The sequence below is a fragment of the Clarias gariepinus genome, chromosome 6, assembly GCF_024256425.1.
Source record: "Clarias gariepinus isolate MV-2021 ecotype Netherlands chromosome 6, CGAR_prim_01v2, whole genome shotgun sequence".
Taxonomy (NCBI): Eukaryota; Metazoa; Chordata; class Actinopteri; order Siluriformes; family Clariidae; genus Clarias; species Clarias gariepinus.
In genome coordinates, this window is record NC_071105.1 from 29,922,908 (window position 1) to 29,947,198 (window position 24,291).

The 24,291-nt window shown below is 36.7% G+C and overlaps 1 protein-coding gene across 2 annotated transcripts in view; it reads right to left on the bottom strand.

The window, feature by feature from the left end:
- Window positions 1-24,291, bottom strand: part of mtss1 (MTSS I-BAR domain containing 1) — a 43,158-nt gene that overhangs the window by 7,951 nt on the left and 10,916 nt on the right. For both annotated transcript variants that reach the window (XM_053498760.1, XM_053498759.1), the window contains exons 3-8: window positions 17,173-17,234; window positions 10,130-10,203; window positions 7,809-7,893; window positions 6,508-6,599; window positions 3,486-3,560; window positions 171-328 (exon numbers count right to left, since the gene is read on the bottom strand). In XM_053498760.1, the coding sequence (XP_053354735.1) occupies window positions 171-328; window positions 3,486-3,560; window positions 6,508-6,599; window positions 7,809-7,893; window positions 10,130-10,203; window positions 17,173-17,234 (546 nt within the window). The remainder of the gene's footprint in view (window positions 1-170; window positions 329-3,485; window positions 3,561-6,507; window positions 6,600-7,808; window positions 7,894-10,129; window positions 10,204-17,172; window positions 17,235-24,291) is intronic.

Genomic DNA, 24,291 nt, shown 5'->3' on the forward strand with positions numbered 1-24,291 from the left:
GAAGCTTTTAAAGATTTGGCTCAGCCTTTGCCAGGCCACAGTTGTAAATAAGAAACCTGTTTTTAATCTGTCTTGCCTGGTTAAATAAAGGTAAATAAATAAAATAAAATTTGTAGCTGTGAGTTGTAGCAGTGTGTGTGGGGGTGAGAGAGAGAGAAGAGAAAACTCACAAGAACAGGTTTTAGCATTGAAACAAAAGAGCAGAAACGTCCTCTTTCCTCAATGAGCGCTCTGCACACAGACCTCTTCTCAGTCTCTTCTAACTCAGCATAGCGAGTGTTTACATCATGCACAGCACTGTCCAACTGCATCCGCACCTCCTCCTTACCTGTGCACATGCACACAGAACATTTTATAAACATTGTAAAACACATCTTTGTGACTGGTAGTGAGACGTAATAAGCCTGATAAACTGATTTCCTTAACTTATTCCCAGAATAATACAACTTCGAAAGCCTGAAAATGTATTAATCCCTGATGAGCTCAAACATACATATTCTATATTTACTCCATATGTATAGTTGAGTTGTAATGTGTTTTTATGAGAAAGCAAGGATTTCATTTTCTGTGAAAATTCAGTGAGTATGCAAAAATAACATTTTATATGAAACAAAATCAAAATAATTATTTATAAGTGGTATTACACTGTTTTTTTAAAAAATTTATTTGAAAATGTAAGACAGCACCAGCCATTTTCATCAGTTTGGTGAGGCTTTTTATATCTCCAGTTCTGATGCCACTTATCATCATCATACTGTTGGAAAAAAGGCTGCAATAGTTATAAGAGACTGTTAAACAATCTCCAACATCTTGTTGCCAACACTAAAGAACATAGGCTTCCTCAGAAAGTATGGTTGGCCTTTTAGTCTAGCTTTTGTCAATTGCACACTAAGGTATCGGTTTGTGTAAACAGCTTAGCATTCTGACTCATGATTGTGACGGGGCTGATTGTTGTCCTTTTCTTCCTCAGGTCCATTACCATCTCTTTGGTGGCTCAGGACAAAAAACAAAACAAAACTTAATCTAAATCTGACAGCAGTGCTCTCCGTGGAAGCATGCCCTTACACATTCTCACAAGAACAACACAAATCTCCAGATGGTAAGAGAACCTGAAGCTGGAAGGTTGCAACACTACCTACTGGATCATACAGAACTGAGCTATCCGTGCTATAAACAACTCAACTAAGAAAACCTTAAAAACTTATTACATAATGCAGTAATATTACATAATAAATTTCATCTGAATGAGCCTGCATGAAATAGACTATAGGTTTGAAGATATACAAAAACCACTCCTAATTTCAGGTGTTCTACGCTTTACACTTCTAACCTGGTTAACTCTAATAGCTGTTATTTTAAAATGGACATGTCTAGGAGCAACGATATAATTCAAATAAATGTAATTGTAATGTATTTATACATTGCTTTTAAAAATAGCATTTTTTACAAGGCAGCCTTACAGGATAAAAAAATGAAAATGTGTATAAATTAGAATTATTAGTTCGTCACTAATGAGCCAAGGATGACAGTGCCAAGGAAAATTCTCCATGACGGCAATAGGAAGAAACCTTGAGAGGAACCAGACTTGATCGGGAACCCATCCTTATTTCGATGCTACCAGATGTCATATAAAAAGGATAGATATCATAAACAGTATTGTGTAATAAAATATCGTCAATACCTGCCCCTTAATTCCTCCAGAACAGGGAACATAGTGATTTATGTCGTCACTATGTTCCCTGTTCTTCGCTGCAGTGTTGGCACCAAGCTAAAGGCTGAGCTAAAAGTTAGGTGGAGATACAAGCCCTCTAATTCGGTCAGTCATAATGGAGAACGTGAATTTGCTGGCTAACAGATCTGATGAGTTAGTGGACCTGGTCTACTAGAAGCTAATTACCTTCTCAATGGCACACAAAGCTTTGCACATCTAGACTTTGCAATACTTGCCCATTCTTTTTTGCAGAACTGCTCAAGTTGACTTAAATTTGGTAACATTTACATTTACATTTACATTTAGGCATTTGGCAGACGCTCTTATCCAGAGCGACTTACATTTTTTATCTCATTACACATCTGAGCAGTTAAGGGTTAAGGGCCTTGCTCAAGGGCCCAACAGTGGCAACTTGGTGGTTGTGGGGTTTGAACCTGGGATCTTCCGAACCGTAGTCCAATGCCTTAACCACTGAGCTACCCCTGGCCCCAACTGCATTCTTCATAATTTCACAGATTTTCAATGGGGTTCAAGTCTAGTCTGACCACACTCAAGCACTCAAGTGTTGTTAGTTTTGCTATGTGCTTTGAGTCATTGTCATTTTGGAAGGTAAAACTTCTCTCCATAGACAACTTTCTGGTTTCTGGTAGAGGGCTGCAGATTTTCCTCAACAATATAATGGTATTTTGCCACATCCATTTTCCTTCTATCCTGACAAGCGCTCTAGTCCCTGCTAGAGAGAAACACCCCCATACATAATAGGATATCAACACTGCCATGCTTTACTGTAGGAATGGTGTTATTTGGATGGTAAACTTTATTGGACTTCCACCAGACATATCATTTGGTGTTGTGGCCAAATAATTTAATTTCAGTGTCACCAGACCACCAGTGTTTATGCAAAACTTAGTCGTCACTGCATGTGGCCTTTCTTGAGAAGTGACTTTTTGTAACCCTCCCATTCAAACCACATATGTGGAGAATTAGTGATACTGTCACATGCACACAATGATCTAAGATGACTGAAGAGCTAGTTCAGTCATCAATTTGAAGCTGGATTCTCTTGAGCAGTACTGCAGAGGAGGACATTAAACATAGCGCTATCTATCATGGCCAAGTCCAATCACCAAATGCACAGAGCTCCTAGCCAAACAGAAGAATGTGTTTTAGGAGTCCAAACTGAAAACAAAGTTTGTTGTCACCTTGCTTTTTAACACCTCTAGATCTTTGCTTAAGGCTCTTTTGCTTTATATACCATAGTGCTACCTGCATAACGCTCTCATCATTTAGCTTCAGCTGTGCATTCACTTACCAATATGCATAAACCCGGTGACCTCACTTGATGTGCTTATGTTCTTACCCTGACGTGCCGCTCTCTGCGTTGTTCAGTCTTCTTCTAATTGTTCTGTCTTAGACTTTAACATGCTCAGTGAGGCCTGTAGATTTAGATTGGCCACTTAAATGCTCATCCCTTGTGAATATTCTTCCTCACTACAGAATTTTTCAACTCCAAATTGTTTGGAAGTAGTTTAATAACCTTTTCTAAATTGATGTGCAGCAATAAGTGACTAAGACCATTGCTTATGTCTTTCCTTTTTGCCATGGTGGTGAATGCTCCAGCCCAGCAAACTGCCAAAACTTCTGCTTTTTCAGAGGTCTGCACACCTGCTAAAGCAATTAATCACAGGCTGATGATTAGCAGCACCTGGCTACAACTACATCCTGTGGAAGCCCTGTTTTTTTTGTTGCACTGTGTCACGCTCATAATTCTTACCTTTTTTTACTTTCTTCTGCAGTTTGATTGTATCAGATGATTTTTTCCTGATGTCTGCTCGGGCCTTCTTATATTCTAAAAAGAAAAATATTTAACATTTCTAAAACCTTAATAAAGGACATGCAAATTTAAAATGACAAACAATTATACATACATATTTATTTATTTTATTGCAGTCAATCTAATAATAGAATTGCTTGACAAACTGCTTAGAAAAAAATGATTAAGCTATTTTATATTATCTTGAACATTAACACCTAACAAATTACTGCATGCAGTGGCTAGGTAGTATGGTGGGTGACAGGGGGCTCAAACTCAAATTATCAGATCCAAAAATTTGGGATGAGTACGAGTGTGTTTTGTGTGAGTGAGAGCTTCTGTCGTCAAAATGGTGTTTGTGCGTGTGTACGTGTGTGTGTTTGTGCGCGTGTGCTTGAATGAGTGAGAGTTTCTGTCTGCAAAAATGGTCTCAATCACTACAGCTACAATTTTTTTCAAAGTTAAAGTGCAGGCTAATTTGTTTTATTTTTACTTCATATTTTGTATTAATTACTTTATATGATTATTTTTGGGCTGTGAAACTAACCATTAGAGTTTCCATTATTTCTTATGGGGAAAATTTGCTTTAATATACTAGTGTTTTGATATACAAGCATCACCCACTCCAAGTGGGAGATCACCCACTTTAACTGCCCTCAATTCCTTCCAGGCCGGTGCATTCCTAATCAATTGTTGATTTATACAACCAGAAAATGCTAATTAAATGCAAAAATGTAACTCTTTAAATCAAATGCAAGTAATTTGTGTAAAAAATTTGGAATCTCTTTTTATCTTGCCACATCTAGCCATGAACTGGTTTCAATCAATTGTCCAATTAAGTTTGTGAAACTTTCTTGTTTCTTGTTAATTTTCCCGATGAGGCAGTGTTTCCGTTAGTGTGTGTGTGTGCGCGCGTATGTGAAATTCATCGCACGTAGTAGTCCTCCAACCTTTTAAATAAGAGAGGAGGAAAAGTTACTGTGTAAGACAATAGGAGGGAGAGGGGAGCCTGTCATATTTAAATAGCAAAATCAATGACCATGTTTGGTTTTTCACTTTCTCTGCGTCAAGCCGGCCAAAACTCAAACACAATCGTTAATCCATTTGCAATTGCATTTCCAATGCGTTACTCGGAAACCTGTCAATCAGCGTAAGGGGTGGGCCTATACTGTGGGGCGTGATTGTATGGGGAGTGATGTCACTCGCCGACCAAGAGGGGGAAATTTGAGCAATGGAGGTGAACCGCAGCAAAGTTGGTGTTATCCGCTAAAATGCTCCCTGTCACGGATTGCACCCCCCACAAAATCTCTATCAAATATATTAAGACATCACAATCAAAAATTCATATTATTATTATTCAAATATTATATTATTATTATTATTATCAAATACATTATTACTATTATTATTAACCCTAGGCACATGACAAGTTAATACACTAAATTTAGACACGTAATACAAATTCTAATATAATGTTTTGTGGCACATTTATTTTGTTGGAGTTTTTGAATCATTTATTTTAAGAAGATGTACATTAAAATAATTATTAATCAATTAAACAAACAAATAAATAAACAAATAATCCATACTGTAGCCTAACAGTGTAATATGTTTGATGTCCTGTGAAGTATTTCTCTGTAATCTTGTGTATTCTTCTGTAAACAAACGGTTGGGTCTTGGTCATGCACTTTTTAGACGGTCCCTTAGTGCCTCCATCACTATAAAGCGCTGGTAAGCAGCATTTCTGAAAGATTTAGCTCCAGCAGGCTGTAACAGGAGAAGATCTAAAAATATATTTATTTGTAACAGCTTCTCTGTCCACTTTAGAGTAAAAAAATTTGTGCGTGTTTATTTCTTGATAAACAAATGAGATAATCTCGGTTCACCTCCATTGCTCAAATTTCCCCCTCTTGGTCCGCGACTGCGAGTGACGTCACGCCCCACAGTATAGACCCACCCCTGGCGCTGATTGACATGTTTCCATGTAACGCATTGGAAATGCAATTGCAAATGGATTGGCGATTGCGATTGGGTTTTGGCCGGCTTCACGCGCGATGCAGAGAAAGTGAAAAAGCAAACGTGTTAAATGATTTTGCTGTTTAAATATGACAGGTTCATGACTTGTAATATGACATGGGAAATGCAAATGGACTTTTCTTTTTCATTTGAAATTTGGCATTCAGAGTGCGTTCGCAAAGGAGAAAAAGCAAACTGTAATGCAAAGTTTGCAATTGCATTGGAATTATGGCACACTTTGTGCGTCCACATATGGGAAACGCAATTGCAAATGTAATTTGTAATTCCTTTTGAATAATGTCCGGGATATCACTCCATACACAAACACACACACAGCGCGTGCATGTCTGTCAGGATTTATTGTTACTTTTTTCAAAGGTAGACTGCAGGTTAATTCGTTTTATTAATTTATATTTTGTATTAATTATTTTTATGTATTTATCTTTTTTGGTTGTGGAACGAATAATTTGAGTTTTCATTACTTCTTATGGGGAAATACAAGTGCACTTCCGCATTCCAAGGTTTCACTGTACGTACAAAAATTGCTGTTCATTATTGCAATGCTACTAGGTTTGGTCACATGTTCACATTTTTTATATATTAAACTATTATATATTTTAGCAATAACAGTTGAATTTGTTGTTCGAATTAACAGTTTGTGTATCCTGTTTAATTATATAGCGACTGTGCAATATATATTTTTTGAAAGAGAGAAAATAAGTTTGGATTGTATATTCAAACAAGATCCTTTTAAAAACAGCCATCTAATTAAAAAGCGTAGATATATAATCACAATTATTTCTTGGGATGCTGATCATTTTCCCGTTAATGAGAAAGACCTACTAGCATGTTTTCCCACACAAAGAAAAAAACAACAGGGTGATTACACCATTATCTATATTTAAAGCGTTGGATGTCTTGTTCACAAAATAAAAATATATTGGTCTGTGGAGTTATGAGTGTCAACCTTTAGCATGGTCTTTATCAAGCTGACCGGCCCCTTTCTTCCACTCCTCCAGTGCCAGCTCTAGCGGACTGATCAGGTTATCCACAAAAGCTCTGTCACAAGCACACAAACACACACACACAGGAAAGATCACAAATTAATGTTACAGATTGTCATGCTTGATTTTAATCTTTAAAGCATATACAGTGCATCTTGAAAAATAAAAATATTGTGAAAGAAATTAACATTTAAAGTGAAACTCTAGATTCATCACATTTAAAGTTAAATATTTAAACACAAATTACTGCATCAACGCAACAGCATGAGGGCGATCAGCCTCAGTCAGACTAAGTAATCAGATTGCTGAGGTGTTATTAAAAACCAGGGGACATATTCATAAAGCTTCTAAGAATCCCATCATAGAGAAACTAACATAACTTAAAAACTTCTGGCTAGGAGTCTTATCTTTAGAGTGATTTAAAAAATTTGGGTTCCATGTCATCTGATGTTGGTTCACTGTTCTACCAAGTCTCCTCAGACTGGAAAATTCACACTGGACTTCAAACAACTTGGATTCTGTAGTATAGGATATTATATTACTATAGTAATTTACTCTAACTTGAAATTACATATTAAAATGTTTAAGGTACTGGACTTTTGTTTTTCATGAGCTGTAAGCTGTTTCTATGTTTATAGAAAAATCTCATTTCTTTTGATGCCATCGATGCACCAGTCCCTTTTAGACTAACTAAGCTAAGCTAGTAATTTAGCAAAGAAAAGAAAAAAACTTTTTTTCAGCTGAAAGCCTTTAACATTAATTATTTGTAACAAGTTCAATAAATTATTCATGGCTCATATCATGAGATGTTAGCATGTGAGAGTTAAATGTAAATAAGCGTTAGCTAGTAAAATCTTTATCAGCTAAATTAGTCTTTTTCAAAGGACTGACAATGTAATAAGAAATCTATCAAAAAGTCTAAGCTAAAAAAAAAAAAAAAGGCAGGAGAAGTAAAACAAATTGTGTTAACATGCACGGATTTGTTACGGCTGCAGGAAATGTATTATATTTGTGGGCCGTTATTAAATTGGAAGGTGTTTCACGAAACATTTTGGGAAAGTCTACACTACTACAGCATTAGTGGTTTTAATTAATTTAGCCGTTCACTTGTATATATTTTTATTAAATATATAAAAACATATATAGATCTTATAAAAAATTGACATTTATCACTGTTTCTAAGCTTGAATCTTTCATTACAACCAAGTTTGTGTAGAAAATAGAAAAGAGTAGTTAAAATAATTTGGATAAAGTATATCCTTACGTAGTGAAGAGTTTGAGTTTGTTCTCAATACTTCTGTGTCTCATGCACATTCTGGTCAATGCTGAGCCAATTTCCTTTGTTGCCCCTGTAAAAAACGAACATTGACGTTTTGGTTTTTTTGATTAACCGACAGTCCACAGACAGACAAAGAAAACAATATCGAGTAATGTATCAGATAACACTCTTCTCTGGGTATAAGAAGGGTCTCCTCCATGACACACAATACACAGCATTTTAAAAATATACAATTATCTGGAAGTAGTTGTACAGCATGGCAGACGGTTGAGAACAAGGAAATTTGACAATTATATAGAATACCATGCTAAATAACTTCATACTCAATTTTGACATGACATAGGTACTTTTAGTAGGACCACAACCAGTTAGAAATAAACTTTATAATGAGGTAGTAACCCTTGATGCACATTTATTTACAGCATGCGATAACAGCCATCTACTTTTAATATCTCTAGGCTGTTTACTGATACCTAGAAAGAGGGTGTGTAATATTAATCTATAGAAACACACTTCAGGAATTTGCCATCAGGTGTAGTTATAAAATATCTTGTGTTTTACATACTGGAAGATTTCAGGTTCTACAGGCTCTAACCCTCTGCCATGCTGTACAAGTCATTCACATAACAGAAACTGGTAACTTAGTGATTGCAACAAATATATACAAGTTATTCGGCTTCCTGAAAACTGGAAATACACTTTTAGAGCACAAAACATGAAACAAACTCAGAAATATCTGTAGGCATTTAAAAATAATGCTTCCTGTACTGATGCAGTAATTTTATGAAATGTTTCATTTCAAGAACTTCACTTTTTTCCCCACCCCAAGTTATGTGAGAGATGAACAGAATCTCAGCAGTGTTGAAGAACTCAAGTGCTCTGCCATCAGTGCAGGTCAATACTGTAAGTTCAATCTGGATCCAACTTAGCACATCACGGGTAAAAGAAGATGAAATCACAATCATGCTACTTTCCACTACTTTGAAATTTTCTGTCATGACAACTCACCATGCAGACCCAGCAACCAGAGTTCATGACATCAGACAAAGCAAGCAACGCATGGTTTCTGGGGTTTCAAAACAAAGAGGCACTAGTAGAGACTATAGTGATAGAATTGTAGGCAGACACCATGGCGGTGAATTTACTGTAGTATCCCACTTAAAAACATGGTTGTACAGTGTGAAATTAATATCGTAAATGAAGTGCGATTTTCCAGTTTTTCAGCAGAGAAGCAAAACAATTGACCACAGTTTGCCTAGGTAACAAAGAGGCATATTGCATGGCATGAGTGCCAGCTGAAATACAGACATGCATCACCTTCAGCAACATTTCTTGACATTGTCATTCACCGCATTTTCACAATGGTAAGTTATAATCAACATGTACAGTATTTAACTGTTAGATGATTACTACTTACTGTGGATACATGGCATGGGATTGCTAACTGGCTGATGGGCTGGCTGACTGCATAGCTATATAACTCATAAAATACATTGCCTGTTTTAGGTAAATAGGCCATTTAAATTCTAGAATGTCATTCTGACTAGGTATCATCATTAAACTTTAGGCACACAAATCAATTCAACTTACATTGAGGGGTTTAACCAGTAGAAAAAGGCAGCAATCTCTCACAGGAAAAAACTGTACTTGCAATCTAACCAACCATGTCAGAGGTGAATGCAAAAAATGCTGCATCATTTGTGTTGTTCTTATGTTTGCATATCACGTTACCGTATCATGTTATCATTCGTATCCGCAGAAATTCATAACTTACTGTATGAGGAAAAGGCTATATTTAATTTAATCAAAGGTGAATGCTCCATTCACCTTTGAAGATATTGAAGTGATGACCACTTTTCCTGAGTGACGGGAGTCTTTATTCTTGATAACATGCGGAATACAGCAATGCTACTAATATTGCTTTTGAGTTTATTGCCAGTTTGCATCCAGGTTGAAGGTGTATTGCTGACAGTTTTTGTACTGGAGTGTTAAATAGAAGTACAGCTATATTAGCAAAATAACCATGTTGTATTTAGTTTAACAATATCGTTATTTAGTCTCATTGCTGTTGTAGGACTGTGACCATATCCACCAGGATACATCATTACATCCCAAGTGAATAGTAAAAGGCAGTAAATGATCTGTAGGACTTTATGCAATGCATTGTATTGCAGTGATATAATTGTCCAAATGCCTGAATGAGTTAATGACTATGTGTTTCTATTAGAATTCCTGGTGTGTGCTTACATACACACATCAAACAAAACTAGATAAGACTAAAATGAAAGTGAGGAGAAATGACTCACCTCGTGTTCCAGTTGCAATATCAGCAACCTTCTGGAAAGCGTCCAGAAATGAGCCAATGGCAATGACAGTTGTCCTAATGAGTAAAAATGAAGATAAACTCAGTGAGACATAGTTGAATTCTTCAAGGTTAAAGTGGCTGTACATTTTACACTGTAAAGTACAAATACAAATCAGAGCACTGCCTTTTCCACTGTAAAATCTATATAGTGTTAGCAGCAGAAACAGAAACCATATACATTCATGACAAGACTCAAAAGTGAGAGTCTTTCTTTTTAGAATAGAAATAAGTTGCTTGTTGCTTTAAAGCTAGATGTTTTTGCTTTCTAATTAAATTAAATAATATTCTAAAGAAATGCATATTTAAAAAATCCTTTATTTGGGCATGACAACAATTTGGTTATTCCACTACAGATAAACATCAATTAGCCATTATAACTAACATAACTACCCACTAAAATACCCTCAGTATTACAATAAGTAGTTAAGAGACTACTTGGTGGTGTATGAAAACTTTTTCACTTTTACACCAAACCACAATTTTAACATACTGTTAAACACCTGTTGTGTTCCAAGGAAAAGCAATTATTGAAAAGCACAGTGAGTGAAGAAAAAAAGCTTTTTTACTCTACAAAAAATAGCTTATATAATAAATATACTGGGTGATTCCATCTCAAATCAACCAGTGGGTGCCACCACATGATGACAGATTTTGCTGATTTTTTTCACCAATTGTTGGTATTGGCATGAAAAAAAAAAAAAAAAAACTTTTTGTCCCAACTCCCACTCGTTAAAAAATTGCAGCCGTTTTGATTTTTGGCCTTGACACGCTTCGAGACATGCCAGGCCCTTTTTTGAAATCCTCTTTTCCTAGATAACTCACTTGCTGTATGTCATATGGAGATAAAGTGTAGTTTTTTTATGTAGATTCATATTCTGAAATCAAAATTTGGCTATCTCCTGTGGTTATAGAGATATAGATTTTTGGGGGGTACCCCTTTTCGACCCCCCCAGAACCCTAGGTCTGCATGTATATATATGTTACTTAAAAAAATAGGGGTTACTTCACATCACCTCATCTTGAAAATAAATAAAACCAGGGATGTGTTATGCCCCGTTTTATAGAAATCATCTAAATTTAAATGTCCAGGTTTTGCAAATGTTTTACGATTTGATACACATTTTATATACAAAGAATGTACATGGATCTACACAACAGGCCTTATCTACCAGTAAATGTGTCATTTTATGGTGGGTCAAACAGTATCTTGTAACTGAACCATTCAGGTTCATACTGATCAGAAAGTTGAATTATCTCCAACCAACTCCATAAGTGACCTCGCACTCAAGGAACTTGGTGATTGCATTATCTTTTTCTTTTTACTAATTAAGTGCAGAAAAACAAAAGCAGGTGAGAATCTTTCCAATGTAGTTTGTTGTCTTAATCACAATCTCTATGAAAGTCATGAAAGAAGGACCTGAACCATGTAGTATTGGCTTGGCTCTCAATAGCCAATGCCATCTAAAGCAATGAAAATGAGCGACATATGTTGCTGATTAGAAGCTGCTGACTCTCTAAACCCAATGGATGCAACTACAGTGGTTAATCAATCGGAATGTAGGTCCTACCGTCGCCGCGCTCGGCGGTACCGTTTGGCTTTGTGCGTTTGCTGGCTTTTACCGTTGAGTGGCGCTATATAACTACAGGCTGACGCCTCATGCCTTAGTTCATTCTCTGCTGGATTAATGAAACACAGAGTTTTAGAACTGCACGTAGTAGCGGATAAAATCAAGTAAAACATTGTAGTTAAACAAATTTATAATCACAGAACTAAAATTACAGTACAAATGTAGAATTTAAATTAAATTAAATCTTATTAGGATCAAATTTAAACAAAATAAATGTTAACACAGTGAGCCTTTAAATTTTATCACGTGTAATTAGAAAAGACGCGTGTAGGGTTTTGTGTCGTCTTATATCTTGTGTTCTTTAAATTTATAGTAGATTTATTAACTAAAATAAATGACCATAAAAATTATAACATTGTCAGGACGTTCTACTGCGTCAGCTGATGTTGGTCATTCAGCCCCGCTTGTGTTTGTGCGTTATTATAAGAATGAAATGCAGTAGACTGTTATGATCTGTAACGGATTCGACCCATGTTACTCAAACAACTCAGTTCAGGTGTAAGTAAATGGATAGAAAGTAAATGTCTGTGCTGTTTGGGGGAGGGACGTGCTAATGATTTGGTCGGCTCTGTGTGTGTGTGTGTGTGTGTGTGTGTGTGTGTGTGTGAGAGAGAGAGGGGTGTCGCGGTCGTTTTCAGTAAAACAAAGGCTCAGCTGAAAAATGTTAGGCACATCAGTCACTTAACCCCCAATAAAAGGTATTTGAGTGTTATGATAGTTGTAATATAACAGATGCGCACTGAATACTAAACCTAAACCAGGCACGGAGATTAATGAACCAAGATAGCCCCCATACCCGTTTAAAAAAAAATACCAAAGAATATTATTGTGTATAGACTGATTAAAAACAATGCAATTTATGCTATCATAAGGAAAATAACAAGTTCTTCCATTCCAATGATTAAAAAAGGTAACAATGTCAACTTTAGAATTTAGAATCCAGGAGATCCAAATTACACAAATTGAAATCACTGAAAGTCTCCAGAAGAGCCTCAGATTCAAGAGGTTTTTAAAGTGGGGAGAAGTGCATTTCAGTTCCTCTGAATGTATAGGTGAGAACAGCCGATTCACACCTGGGGAGGGTGAATAATTTGTATTTGAATGTTGTCTGGCATTGTAAAGCACTATAGTGACACTAAAAGACAACCCAGGATTAATAGGAATTCTTATACTGCATAAACATTATTTAGCACAAAAAAATTCCTCGCGCTCGGGAAAACTATGCGTGCGGTTGAGCGCTTTTTAGATTATAGGAAATTAAAACGGAGGGTTTTTATTTAGACTATTAAAAAAATAACCTGCGTCTATTTTTAGGCGTGCCAGCTGCCACTTTTTAGTTAGAAGTTTTTAATACAAAGCTTATAATCCCCACATGACATGACGGAATCAGGCACGGCTGGTGATGATTGGGGTTTGTTGGGTTACAGTGGATTTTACTACGCGGTGTGAGTGCAATGGCCATCCGTCTGCTCGCGCTGACTCTGCTCTCCGCGGATGGCCGTACCGCCCCCCTCCCACCTCTCGCTCCTTTGAAGTCCCTGGGGCGCGTTCCATTTGCCCTGCTTGCATGCCGCACTTCCGCGTTGTTGCACGCGCGCTGCATACACAGCGCGTAGTAAAATCCACTGTAGCCCAACAAACCCCAAGTATTTTATAGCGCGGGGTGCAAGCCCGGGCAACGATAGCAACGATAGCTCACCAGTCATGTGTAATTCTGCGGTCCCGCTGCTTCGCATGTCTGAAGGGGAGGCCGCCTAACTAGTGAGCGAGGAGCGATATTGATTTTGATTGATTGAGTGACAGGCTGAAAAAACTGTCAGATTAATGTGCAAAAACTATATAATAAAACTATATAAGACTACATGCCTTTATAAGACTCAACTTTTATTTAAGCGCACTCACAATAACGAAAAAACGTTGTGATTTTGTAAGTGTTGTAAGCTGCGCTGTTCTGTATTGTTTTTGGTGAACTTGAGCGCGTCAGAAAATGGACGCAAACGTTTTTTTCAAAGGTCAGAGTCAGTCTGCTTGCTGTTTTCCCGACGCGTTCATAATCATTAGTCTACTTCTGCCGGTGCGCTCTGGAAATCTTCATGCATGCGCCTGACCGCTGATTAAAACTATGGAGTAAATTAAAGAGTTGAATCACGATGCCGAGTCGAAGTCCTGAGCCCAAACCTCATTTAAATTAAATTAACAAATATTATAAGTAAAAAAACAATAGCCCATGTTTAGAAACCGTTTATAAATTCTTTCCGACATGAGTTGGCTCGGTGTTATGCGCAGAGCGCCAGGAGATTTCCTGAAGCTCAGAAATCACTGGGCATGTTTTCTAAATAGCCGCTATCTTTAATAACTGATGGAGGTTTTGAGCTGTATACACACGCATTCCTGCCTAAACAACTCTTAAAACTACACCTGTGACACAATAAACAGTAATATTTCAAAAATTCTGCAGGCTGATATTTGGAGAAAGGAAAGAATAATGAATAAACCAGTTGTTGGGTCAAAATAACCCAACCAGGTGTTTATTTGTAAACTACATCTCATATGAGCCAACATGAGCAACCCAACAATGTGTTTAAAGTACCTGAAATAATCCAGAACTTAAATAACAATAAACCGATACAGAGATACGCTGTATAACGGTCACTGTTGTATTTACGGCAACGAGCGAAAATGTCACTTTGCGCCACCTGGCGGCCATTTTACGAATGACTTTGAAATGCAACTGATTTATTTTGGCCGCTGACGTTTTTACGCGGCGGTGAGCGCGACGGTAATAACCATTCCAATTGATCAACTACTGTATGTGCCTTCACCATGAAGCTACTTTTCTCTCACACTTCGAGTTCCTTCAGCAAAACAGATGCTGCAACCTATTTGATATTTACAAGAAGCGAGTAAAAGGTAAGCCTCTTTTAATGCATTCCCTTTCATTTGACATTTGACCCAAACATAAGCTTTTTTTATTAGGAAAATTTCAATCTTTCCATCTACAAATCTTGAGAAAGTAATTACTGGAAACCAAGACTTAATTTTTATAATATTAAAACATTAAGAATTCAGATTTTAGAGACATGGATCTATTGATGGTGTGCTAAATTGGGAGAGGCAATCTAGTATTAAGTCTAAGATTACAAGCACAGCCATCCTTAGGATACCTCTCTAGTGCATGCAATTTACAGTAAAGTGGAATGGGACGACAATACAGATTGCCAGCTGAGGATATCAAGAACGTTAAAGCATGCTTTGAAAACTTTCAGGCAAAGATGACTAAAACCACTTAGTGGTCAAACATTTGTGGAGGCATTTCCGAGCAAAATGACTTTCCTAGATATTATTTGTGTCACTGCAGCTTGACAGGTCTCCTATATGTACATGTACCCTTTTGGTCTTATTACATAAACTCATTTTGTGGGCTTTGTTCATTCAAAATAAGGGTGATGAAACAAAAACTGTGATTGGTGATTTTTGCTACCAGACCCTTTAGTCTAAAATGTCCTTTCAGTGTAGAGAGATGAATAACTTCATTATCAGTCTTTGACTAGACATGCATTACAGAAGAATTTGAGGTAACTTCCACTTTGAAAAGAGCAGATTTTATGAGTATGCATTAAGTATTCTACAGATTTTGCAGTACATTTCTGTGTGTCAAATCATAAAATGTTGCAAAACCTGGACAATTAATTTTTGATGACTTCATCTTGAAGTACGTCAAGGCCAAAAATCAAGATTGCTGCCATTTTTTAACGAGCGAGAGTTTGGGTTTTTTTGTTCTCATGCCAATACCAACAATTGGTGAAAAAAATCAGCAAAATCTGAAAAGTGATTTGAGATGGAATTACTCTACTGTTTAATTCTTTTAATTAACAATTATACCCAAAAATGTTAGTATTTCTTATCAATGATTGTTTTTTTTTTCTTACCATCTCGCTTCTTTACTTTACATGGGAAGACTGAGATCCATACATAAACACTTCAGCTCCCAAAAATGACTGAATAAAGGTTACTTTTAGTATACACACTTAATTTTTTCATTTATCACAATAATGTGTAAAAATAATAGACAAACAGATTTAATAAGTTCAGTGACATTGCATGACTGCAGAATACTAGTTATGATACTCTTTTTCATTTTCTGATACTGGTTTGATTAAAAATGTTAAGAACAACACTATATGCATGGTGATAAACTAATATCTTTCTTTAGTTTTAATGTGATTTCTTAAGCCTGGATGAAATCGGTGAGAGAACACTGCCCGAATGCAGAATGCTCATTTGTGCTTGTGTTTATGACACATTGTCTTATTGCCAATCAGATTTAACAGTAGTGGTATGTTAAGTGAGCATGTGCGGGTACCAGAGAGTGTTTCAATTAACACAAAAACAATTAAGAGGTTCTGCGAGGCAACTCCTGACGCAACCCTCCAAATGTATCCAGGCTTGGGACCGGCACTTCATCTAGCGGCTGGGGTTTGGGCACTGGCTGGAAATCAAACCCGGGCCTTCCGCATGGCAGGCGAAACACCTACCACTGAGCCACCATGCAACATCAATATAAGATCATATATTAGCCATAGGCTTACAGCATTGGCAGATATGTATTGTACGTGTAAGATCCGGTCCACAACACTTCAAGTTAATTGCAAAAAATGAAAGGTTCTTGCTGTCACAAGACCTGACCTTGACGCAATACATATTGTGAGCTTATGTGATATATATCATGACAACATAACAGATAGAATATTAATATTTTTTCAATCATTAACACATAAATATAAATCAAAGATTAAATGTACTTTAAGTGATTCAGTCACTATGCTATTATTGTCATGCAAGATTCACCCCGACACACTATATACATCCTTAAGAAGCAATCAAGGAGGCATGGATTGATTAAGTGACATCAGAGACCTGCAGATGTACACTATATGGACAAAAGTATTTGGCCAAACCTGTTAATTATTAAATTTCAGTGTTTCAATCAAGTCCCTTATTCTCATCTTAATGCTTCAGCAAACCAAGACATCTTGTACAATGCTATGCTTCTAACTTTGTGGCAGCAGTTTGAGAAAGTTTTATATTCCAACATGACAGCACCCAAGTGCACAAATAAAGACTATAAAGACATGGTTTGATGAGTTGGTGTGGAGAGAATGCGAGCCAGCCTTCCTCATCTGTCATTATTTCAGAAAATCTTCTTTAGAAACAGAGAATTACACTTTTTGGCCACCACTGTAAATTTAAACCTTTTCATTATGCTTGCAAAGTCACAAATGTGTATGAAACTGAACAAAAACCATATATTAAAATGGTCGAAGTGTGTGTATGTAGTAATGCAAGCAGTTCTTACCTTAGCTGTGACTGTAACTTGGCCCCTTTCGTAACAAAGTCCTCCCAGGCAGGGTAACTGGCCTAAACAATAAAAAATAAAATAAAAAAGTGGAAAAATAGGTAAAGGCAGTCTAAACAAACAGAAAAAAAAATTATTTAAAATAAGTCAGTTCTACCTTCAATTATCCAAGAGCTTTCATAACATGCTTATTGTATTTTAAAAAATTGCAACCAAAAACATAGCCATAATTATACCGTAGTAGGTAAGGGATTAAAAAAATAATAATAAAATAAAATTTCCAAATCCACCTTAGCCCTGCTTCTGATGCATGAACTATGGGTGAGAATTCCCGCATACATTTTTGCTCAAGATGACATTAAAGGGGTCATACAGGCCAACATGCACTTTTTTAAGCTGTTTGGACTAAACTGTATGTTAGGAGAGTGCATACACAACCACTCTACGATGATGAAGAGCCGCCCAGTGATTTTCTTTTCATTTATTACAATAACATGCCCTTTCTGAAATCAGGCCAATCGCAAATGCCTGTCGATGTGACGCCACACCGCACACGGCGCTCCTACACTAGTTGATTGACACTGGTGTTTTAGCAAAGACCCGCCCCGAGTGAGAAGAAGCTGTCGGCCATTGTTTTTCACCGGTGGAGCAAATGTCGCCTAAGCGAGTGTGGTGTACAGTTGTTGGGTGTAATAGCGAACACAGCAGTCGTCATTCACTACCGACATCTGAGCCGCTGAGGACACAGTGCCTGAATTTAGTTTTTAAAGCTAACGTCTCCGCCGATTTACCTAAATGCGTTCATGTTTGCGCTAATCATTTTTCACCAGACTGCTTTATAAACGCGGGTCAATATAAAACAGGTTTTGCTACGAAGCTGCTCCTAAAAAATGGATCTGTACTAACTTCGTGTTCCTGCTTCATCTTCACCAGGCTTGGTGAGTGTAATTCCTTTTTCTATGACTCTTTGCAGATCGCCTTTTTAATAATCACGATGAATGCGAAGTGTAAGTTAACTTATACTCTCATAGAACATGGTTATGGCTTCTTCTCTATGTACATCCGTCTCTATATAATCCCTAATCGCCCGTTTATAATAAACAATGCATTAAGGTGATTGTCTAGTTGCAAACTGTGTACGTAGTCGGAAAACTATATTATGCTTACCTTTGTTACGTTAGATGGTTTATAACGATGTCTGTCGAAGATTAAGAAGTCATGTAAACACATCAGTAAACACATCGTGTTCGTATCTCTCTCAGTAAGCTTCTCCGCTTTTTTTGTTGCTCGCAGCAGCGTAACAGCCCGTTAATTCATGCCCATGCAGTCAAGAGAAAGACAAATCAAGTCGATGCATGTCCATTCTTTTAATTTCTGCGTTGTCAGGCGATATTACAAACTTCCGCGTAGGTTCCGTACTTAAATTAAACCAAAAACTACTTAAGAAAACAGGCTCAGGCTCTATATTCCAGCGTTTTTCAGTTTGGACTGCATTACCCACAAAGCATTGCCCGCACTGGACTACACTCCCGTGGCTATACCCCACGTGTGTTGTGAAGACACGCCCCACAGAACTGGGGGGGCGGGCTCAGCAGAGATCATAAGCATTTAAAGGAACATGTTCTGAAACAGGTTGCTAAGAACAGAGCTAGTTTTTACCAGTTAAAAGTAATGTTTTTTTTACACAACCATTGAGAATTTTTAATTAAATATATTACCAACTTTTCATTAAGACCCTAAAGATCATATTAACATTTAATGAAAAATGTGTCTGGATGACCCCTTTAAGGAAAATATTTAGGAAAATATGTAGAAAATAAAATGAAGGACCATAATTATTTCTAGTATATCATTATATTATATAAACAATAATAATCTAACAAATGGGTATTGAAGCCACTGTCTCTAGATACATAAAGTTGTATGCTTAATACTTTTTTAAGATTAGCTTTAAGAATAAGCAGGCAGCAAATACAGACCTTCTTCCTTTTATGTTTAAAAAGATATATAAAACTAATATTGAAATATAAAGTATTATAGACAGAATTTCAGTGTCTTGAATGCTGCAAAATAAAACACTGGTGAAATGAGGTTTTCTTTACTGATAAAACTTTTCGTTATTAATATTCTTTGTGAGCTCTACCTCTTCTTACACACTAGGTGGCAGCACCTAGTGTAGCGCCTACCTAGATGTTAGGATACAGATACAGTACCAAACTTTATAAAAATAAATTAGGAAAAAAATGAAACAAGCAAACAAAAACAAACAAACAAACAAATAAATAAACAAAAAAAACAGTAACCAAAATTTGTAATAAATTTGCTATTAGCCTTAACATTGAAGGCACATCTCTCCATAATAAAAACATGAAATACATGTAGGAGTTAATATAAAAACCCTCAACCTCGAAGAAGGCTGGAATGTGAGACGTCTCTTGCATCATGACTTTAGTGCATCATTCCATGCAGGCTAGACTCCATTATCTCAATTCTAGTTAGTGCTGCACAATAAACCACATAAAAAAAGTTGCACTACAAAAATTTGCATATATGTGTGTGTATGTATGTATATACAGTGTTTCCTTCATACTTGGATAGGCTTCCCAAGTATATTGACACCCATCAAGTATATCTGACAAAGTATTTAAAATTCTGTCTAGGAGAACTTTCACGTTACCGGTTCTGTAACCTTTTATTCTGCTACCATGTAAAAAGGATTAAAAAAAAGAAATAAATTAACAGTCGCTCATGCTCCACAGAGAAACAGTTAAATGAGCATGATTAACAGACTCTTCTGTAAAACCCCACTCTTAAAACTTAAGCGGCATGGACCTGTGTGGCAAAACAGCATGGTCTAAAATGCTTATACCAAAGTCCTTCCGAGGTGTGTTGAGGAGAGAAGCTTTAGACATCAAATGTTATCAATGCTTTTAAAACATGTTAATTTTACTGCCACCGGATTTTTATCCTTTTTACAAGGTAGCAGAATAAACGGATACAGAAGCGGTAGGACGAAAGTTCTTCAGGACAGAATTTTAAATATATTGGGCAAATATGCTTGGGCGGGTGTCAACATACTTGGACAGCCCATTTAAGTACACACTATGTTAAGGAAACACTGTATGTATACTTTATATACTTACACTTTTAGGATATTTTACTCTATATTGCACAATCCTGACCTCATATATATTTATTAATACATGCTCATTCCAGTGAATACCATTGCAAGTAAATTTCAGACCTGTGGGAAACACTGATTTTACACACACACACACGATATGAAATTTTATGCTTAAAAACAATATGATTATATTGGGTCTTATAGTGGGCAAATATAACCTTGCACTAAATTTTTTTTTTTCACCCTGCTATAATTTATTTAACAAAAATAAAGAAAAAAAAAGGGTGTGCAATACTAACAATACATTGATTCAATAGTTTGTGGACTTCTATGTTATTGTAGCAGCATTAACAAAGTAATTGTTTCCTGTATTACTTTATCAGTCTCTCAAATTATTATGAAGGAATTTTGGACTATTCTTCTTTAAAACAATGTTTCAGTTCGATTAGGTTTTTGGGCATTCGCCAATCGAGGTCTGGACGTTGACATGACATATTTCGGTGCTTCACTTCGGTGCCACTTAAATGCCTGATCAATCGTTTGATATATTCGTACTCTGAAACAGACGCAAGAAGCATCATCGCACTCACTGCATGTGAATAATTTTTCCATTAGAAAATTCCTGTGGACGTAAGACAAAAAGCTAATCTAACTAATGTTTGTAGTAAAGCGAGACCATCCGTGTAAATGCAGTTAAAACTACTTGCATCCGTTGAATTACACTGCACGTTCCGAGTGCAGCAGGTTGCATTAGCATTAGTCAACCGGAATAATGGTTTTACCACCACGCCTCACGGCAGCAGCATTTGGATTTATGCATTTGCTGGCTTTTACCGCTGAGTGGCGCTATATAACTATAGACTGTAAATTAAAATGCCTAAAGCTAAACATTCTAAAGTGTGGCTGGATTTTACAACAAAGGATTTTGACACTACACACAATTGTTGAAAAATATTTGTTGCATGTCAAAGGGGAAACATGTCAAACCTAATGAAACATTTGAGGACACACAGGATGAAGTTAAAAGTAGAGTCAGACTAATCCTAGCTAAGTGAGGAGAGGTGTGGTATTTTGCCAGATAGGGAAAACTGGTCATATTTGTGCAAATGAATTGCTAAAATTTGAAGCTGGTTTGTAGCATACCAAGAATACCAAGTATTGCTGTTATTGTGGTTTAATTATTGTAGTTGGGTTATTTGTATTTACTTACACTCACCTAAAGGATTATTAGGAACACCATACTAATACGTTGTTTGACCCCCTTTCGCCTTCAGAACTGCCTTAATTCTATGTGGCATTGATTCAACAAGGTGCTGAAAGCATTCTTTAGAAATGTTGGCCCATATTGATAGGATAGCATCTTGCAGTTGATGAAGATTTGTGGGATGCACAACCAGGGCATAAAGCTCCCGTTCCACCACATCCCAAAGATGCTCTATTGTGTTGAGATCTGGTTGAGGTACAGTGAACTCATTGTCATGTTCAAGAAACCATTTTAAAATGATTTGAGCATTGTGACATGGTGCATTATCCTGCTGGAAGTAGCCATCAGAGGATGGGTACATGGTGGTCATAAAGGGATGGACATGGTCAGAAACAATGCTCAGGTAGCCCGTGGCATTTAAACGATGCCCAACTGGCACTAAGGGGCCTAAAGTGTGCCAAGAAAACATCCCCCACACCATTACACCACCACCACCAGCCTGCACAGTGGTAACAAGGCATGATGGATCCATGTTCTCATTCTGTTTACGCCAAATTCTAACTTTTTTACATGAATGTCTCAACAGAAATCAAGACTCATCAGACCAGGCACTATTTTTCCAGTCTTTAACTGTCCAATTTTGGTGAGCTTGTGCAAATTGTAGCCTCTTTTGCCTCAAGGTTGTGCGTGTTATGGCTTCACAAATGCTTTGCTGCATACCTCAGTCAATAAAAAGTGGTTATTTCAGTCAAAGTTGCTCTTCCATCAGCTTGAATCAGTCGGCCCATTCTCCTCTGATCTCTAGCATCAACAAGGCATTTTCGCCCACAGGACTGCCGCATACTGGATGTTGTTCTCTTTTCACACCATTATTTGTAAACCCTAGAAATGGTTGTGCGTGAAAAACCCCAGTAACTGAGCAGATTGTGAAAAACTCAGACCGGTCTGTCTGGCACCAACCATGCCACGCTCAAAACTGCTTAAATAACCTTTCTTTCCCATTCTGACATTCAGTTTGGAGTTCAGGAGATTGTCTTGACCAGGACCACACCCCTAAATGCATTAAAGCAACTGCCATGTGATTGGTTGATTATATAACTGCATTAATGAGAAATTGAACAGGTGTTCCTAATAATCCTTTTGGTGAGTGTATATTATACATCTTAAACTTTTAATATATTGTTTATTTAGTTAAAAATAAACAATATATAAAAAAAAAATAAAAAAAAAAGGTCAGGTACCATTTTAAAAGTATAGATTCGTATGGGAAAAAACAAAACCTAGGCATACAAATAAAAATATAATACAGAATAGATAATATAGTTGAGTACTATAGCATATTTTTAGTGCAGTACAGCAGTATAGAATTTGTTATATTCAATAATAGCTTATGAATACAACAGGATGCAGGATGAGTATTAACATATAAAGATTATAAATCCTTTTATTTAAAAAAAGTCCTTATTGCAGTCAGGTGAGAAATGTAAATGTTATCATGCCAACAAGAAAGAAAGAAGAGTTATTTAACACAGAAACAACACATAAGAAAACACAGTTCCCCTTTTACTTATTTGTTTACAGGGCAATCTTGCCTGTATGGTGGCAACATAGGCAGTAAAAATAAGCATGGCTTCTGGGCCAAACTTCCAAAGCAGAAAAGGTCTGAGAGCTTCAGGGGACCTACAGTATGAACAGAAAGGGGACTGAGACCACCTCGGAGCTAATGTGGACAAGAAAGACACCAAAGTCCCCTTCCAACTGACCTCAAATGTGAACACAAAAAGAACTGAGGCTGCATTCCGTTCAACTTGGAAGTGTCTTGTGAAATATACTGCACAGGGTGTTCAGACGTGTTAAATGCGATTCCAAACCGCAGGGAGCGAAACTGCTCAGTTCAAAGGGAACTGTAAACAATTGTAAACTGTAGAACAAGTGAACAATGGGTCTTCACTTTATTCAATTTTCAATTTTCATGTCCTTGTGTCTCGCTAGAGCTTAAATTAAAATGATTAAAATTTAGATGTTTATTATAATTTTCATCAAGGATGACAGACAAATTTTAATTTAATCGTAAATCCTTACTATTATATAGGCTAGTAATCTGTAGAAGAAAAAACTCAATAATTTCTTTGTACAAACTGCAAATCAAAATTTATTCATGAGTTATACACATTTCAATATTATACATTTTATAATGGTATTGGGTTTTGTATTAATAAATAAGCAATATTTAATTTAGGCAGTGTGAAATTTCCTCAGCAGCAACTTGTATCCGCAGGGAGGAAGGGACGTCTGCGCTGGTAACGTAACGTGCAGCGTGTTCCAAATTGTGGAATTTTGCAGAGGGAAATTCCCTTACAGTAACCAACATTCCCTGAACATGGAGAAGGAAGCATCCTTTAAAGTGCACTGTGGAACAGAACGCAGCCTCAGTATCTTTTCTGTTAGGCTAGTTTTTTAAGTCCCTGAATAAAAACATGTTTTTTTTTTTTGTTGTTTTTTTTTTATATATACAGTACTTTTTAACTGAACCAGACTTCTGTTCAGGGTCTCTTTCCAGGTCACTTTAGCACTGATGTGGGCTCAGTCCTCCTTCACTATAGTTTCTCTGGAGCTCTCAGACCTTTGCTGCCAATATCAGCCATATTGTTGTGAGCAAGACTGGCTTGTAAACAAATACATGTAAATGAGGTACCTCTGCGTTCTTTGGATAAAAAGCACTAAAACATTTACATTTCTCAACCGATTTCACTGAGAGGTTCTTATATTCAAGAGTTTATGATCTACACCT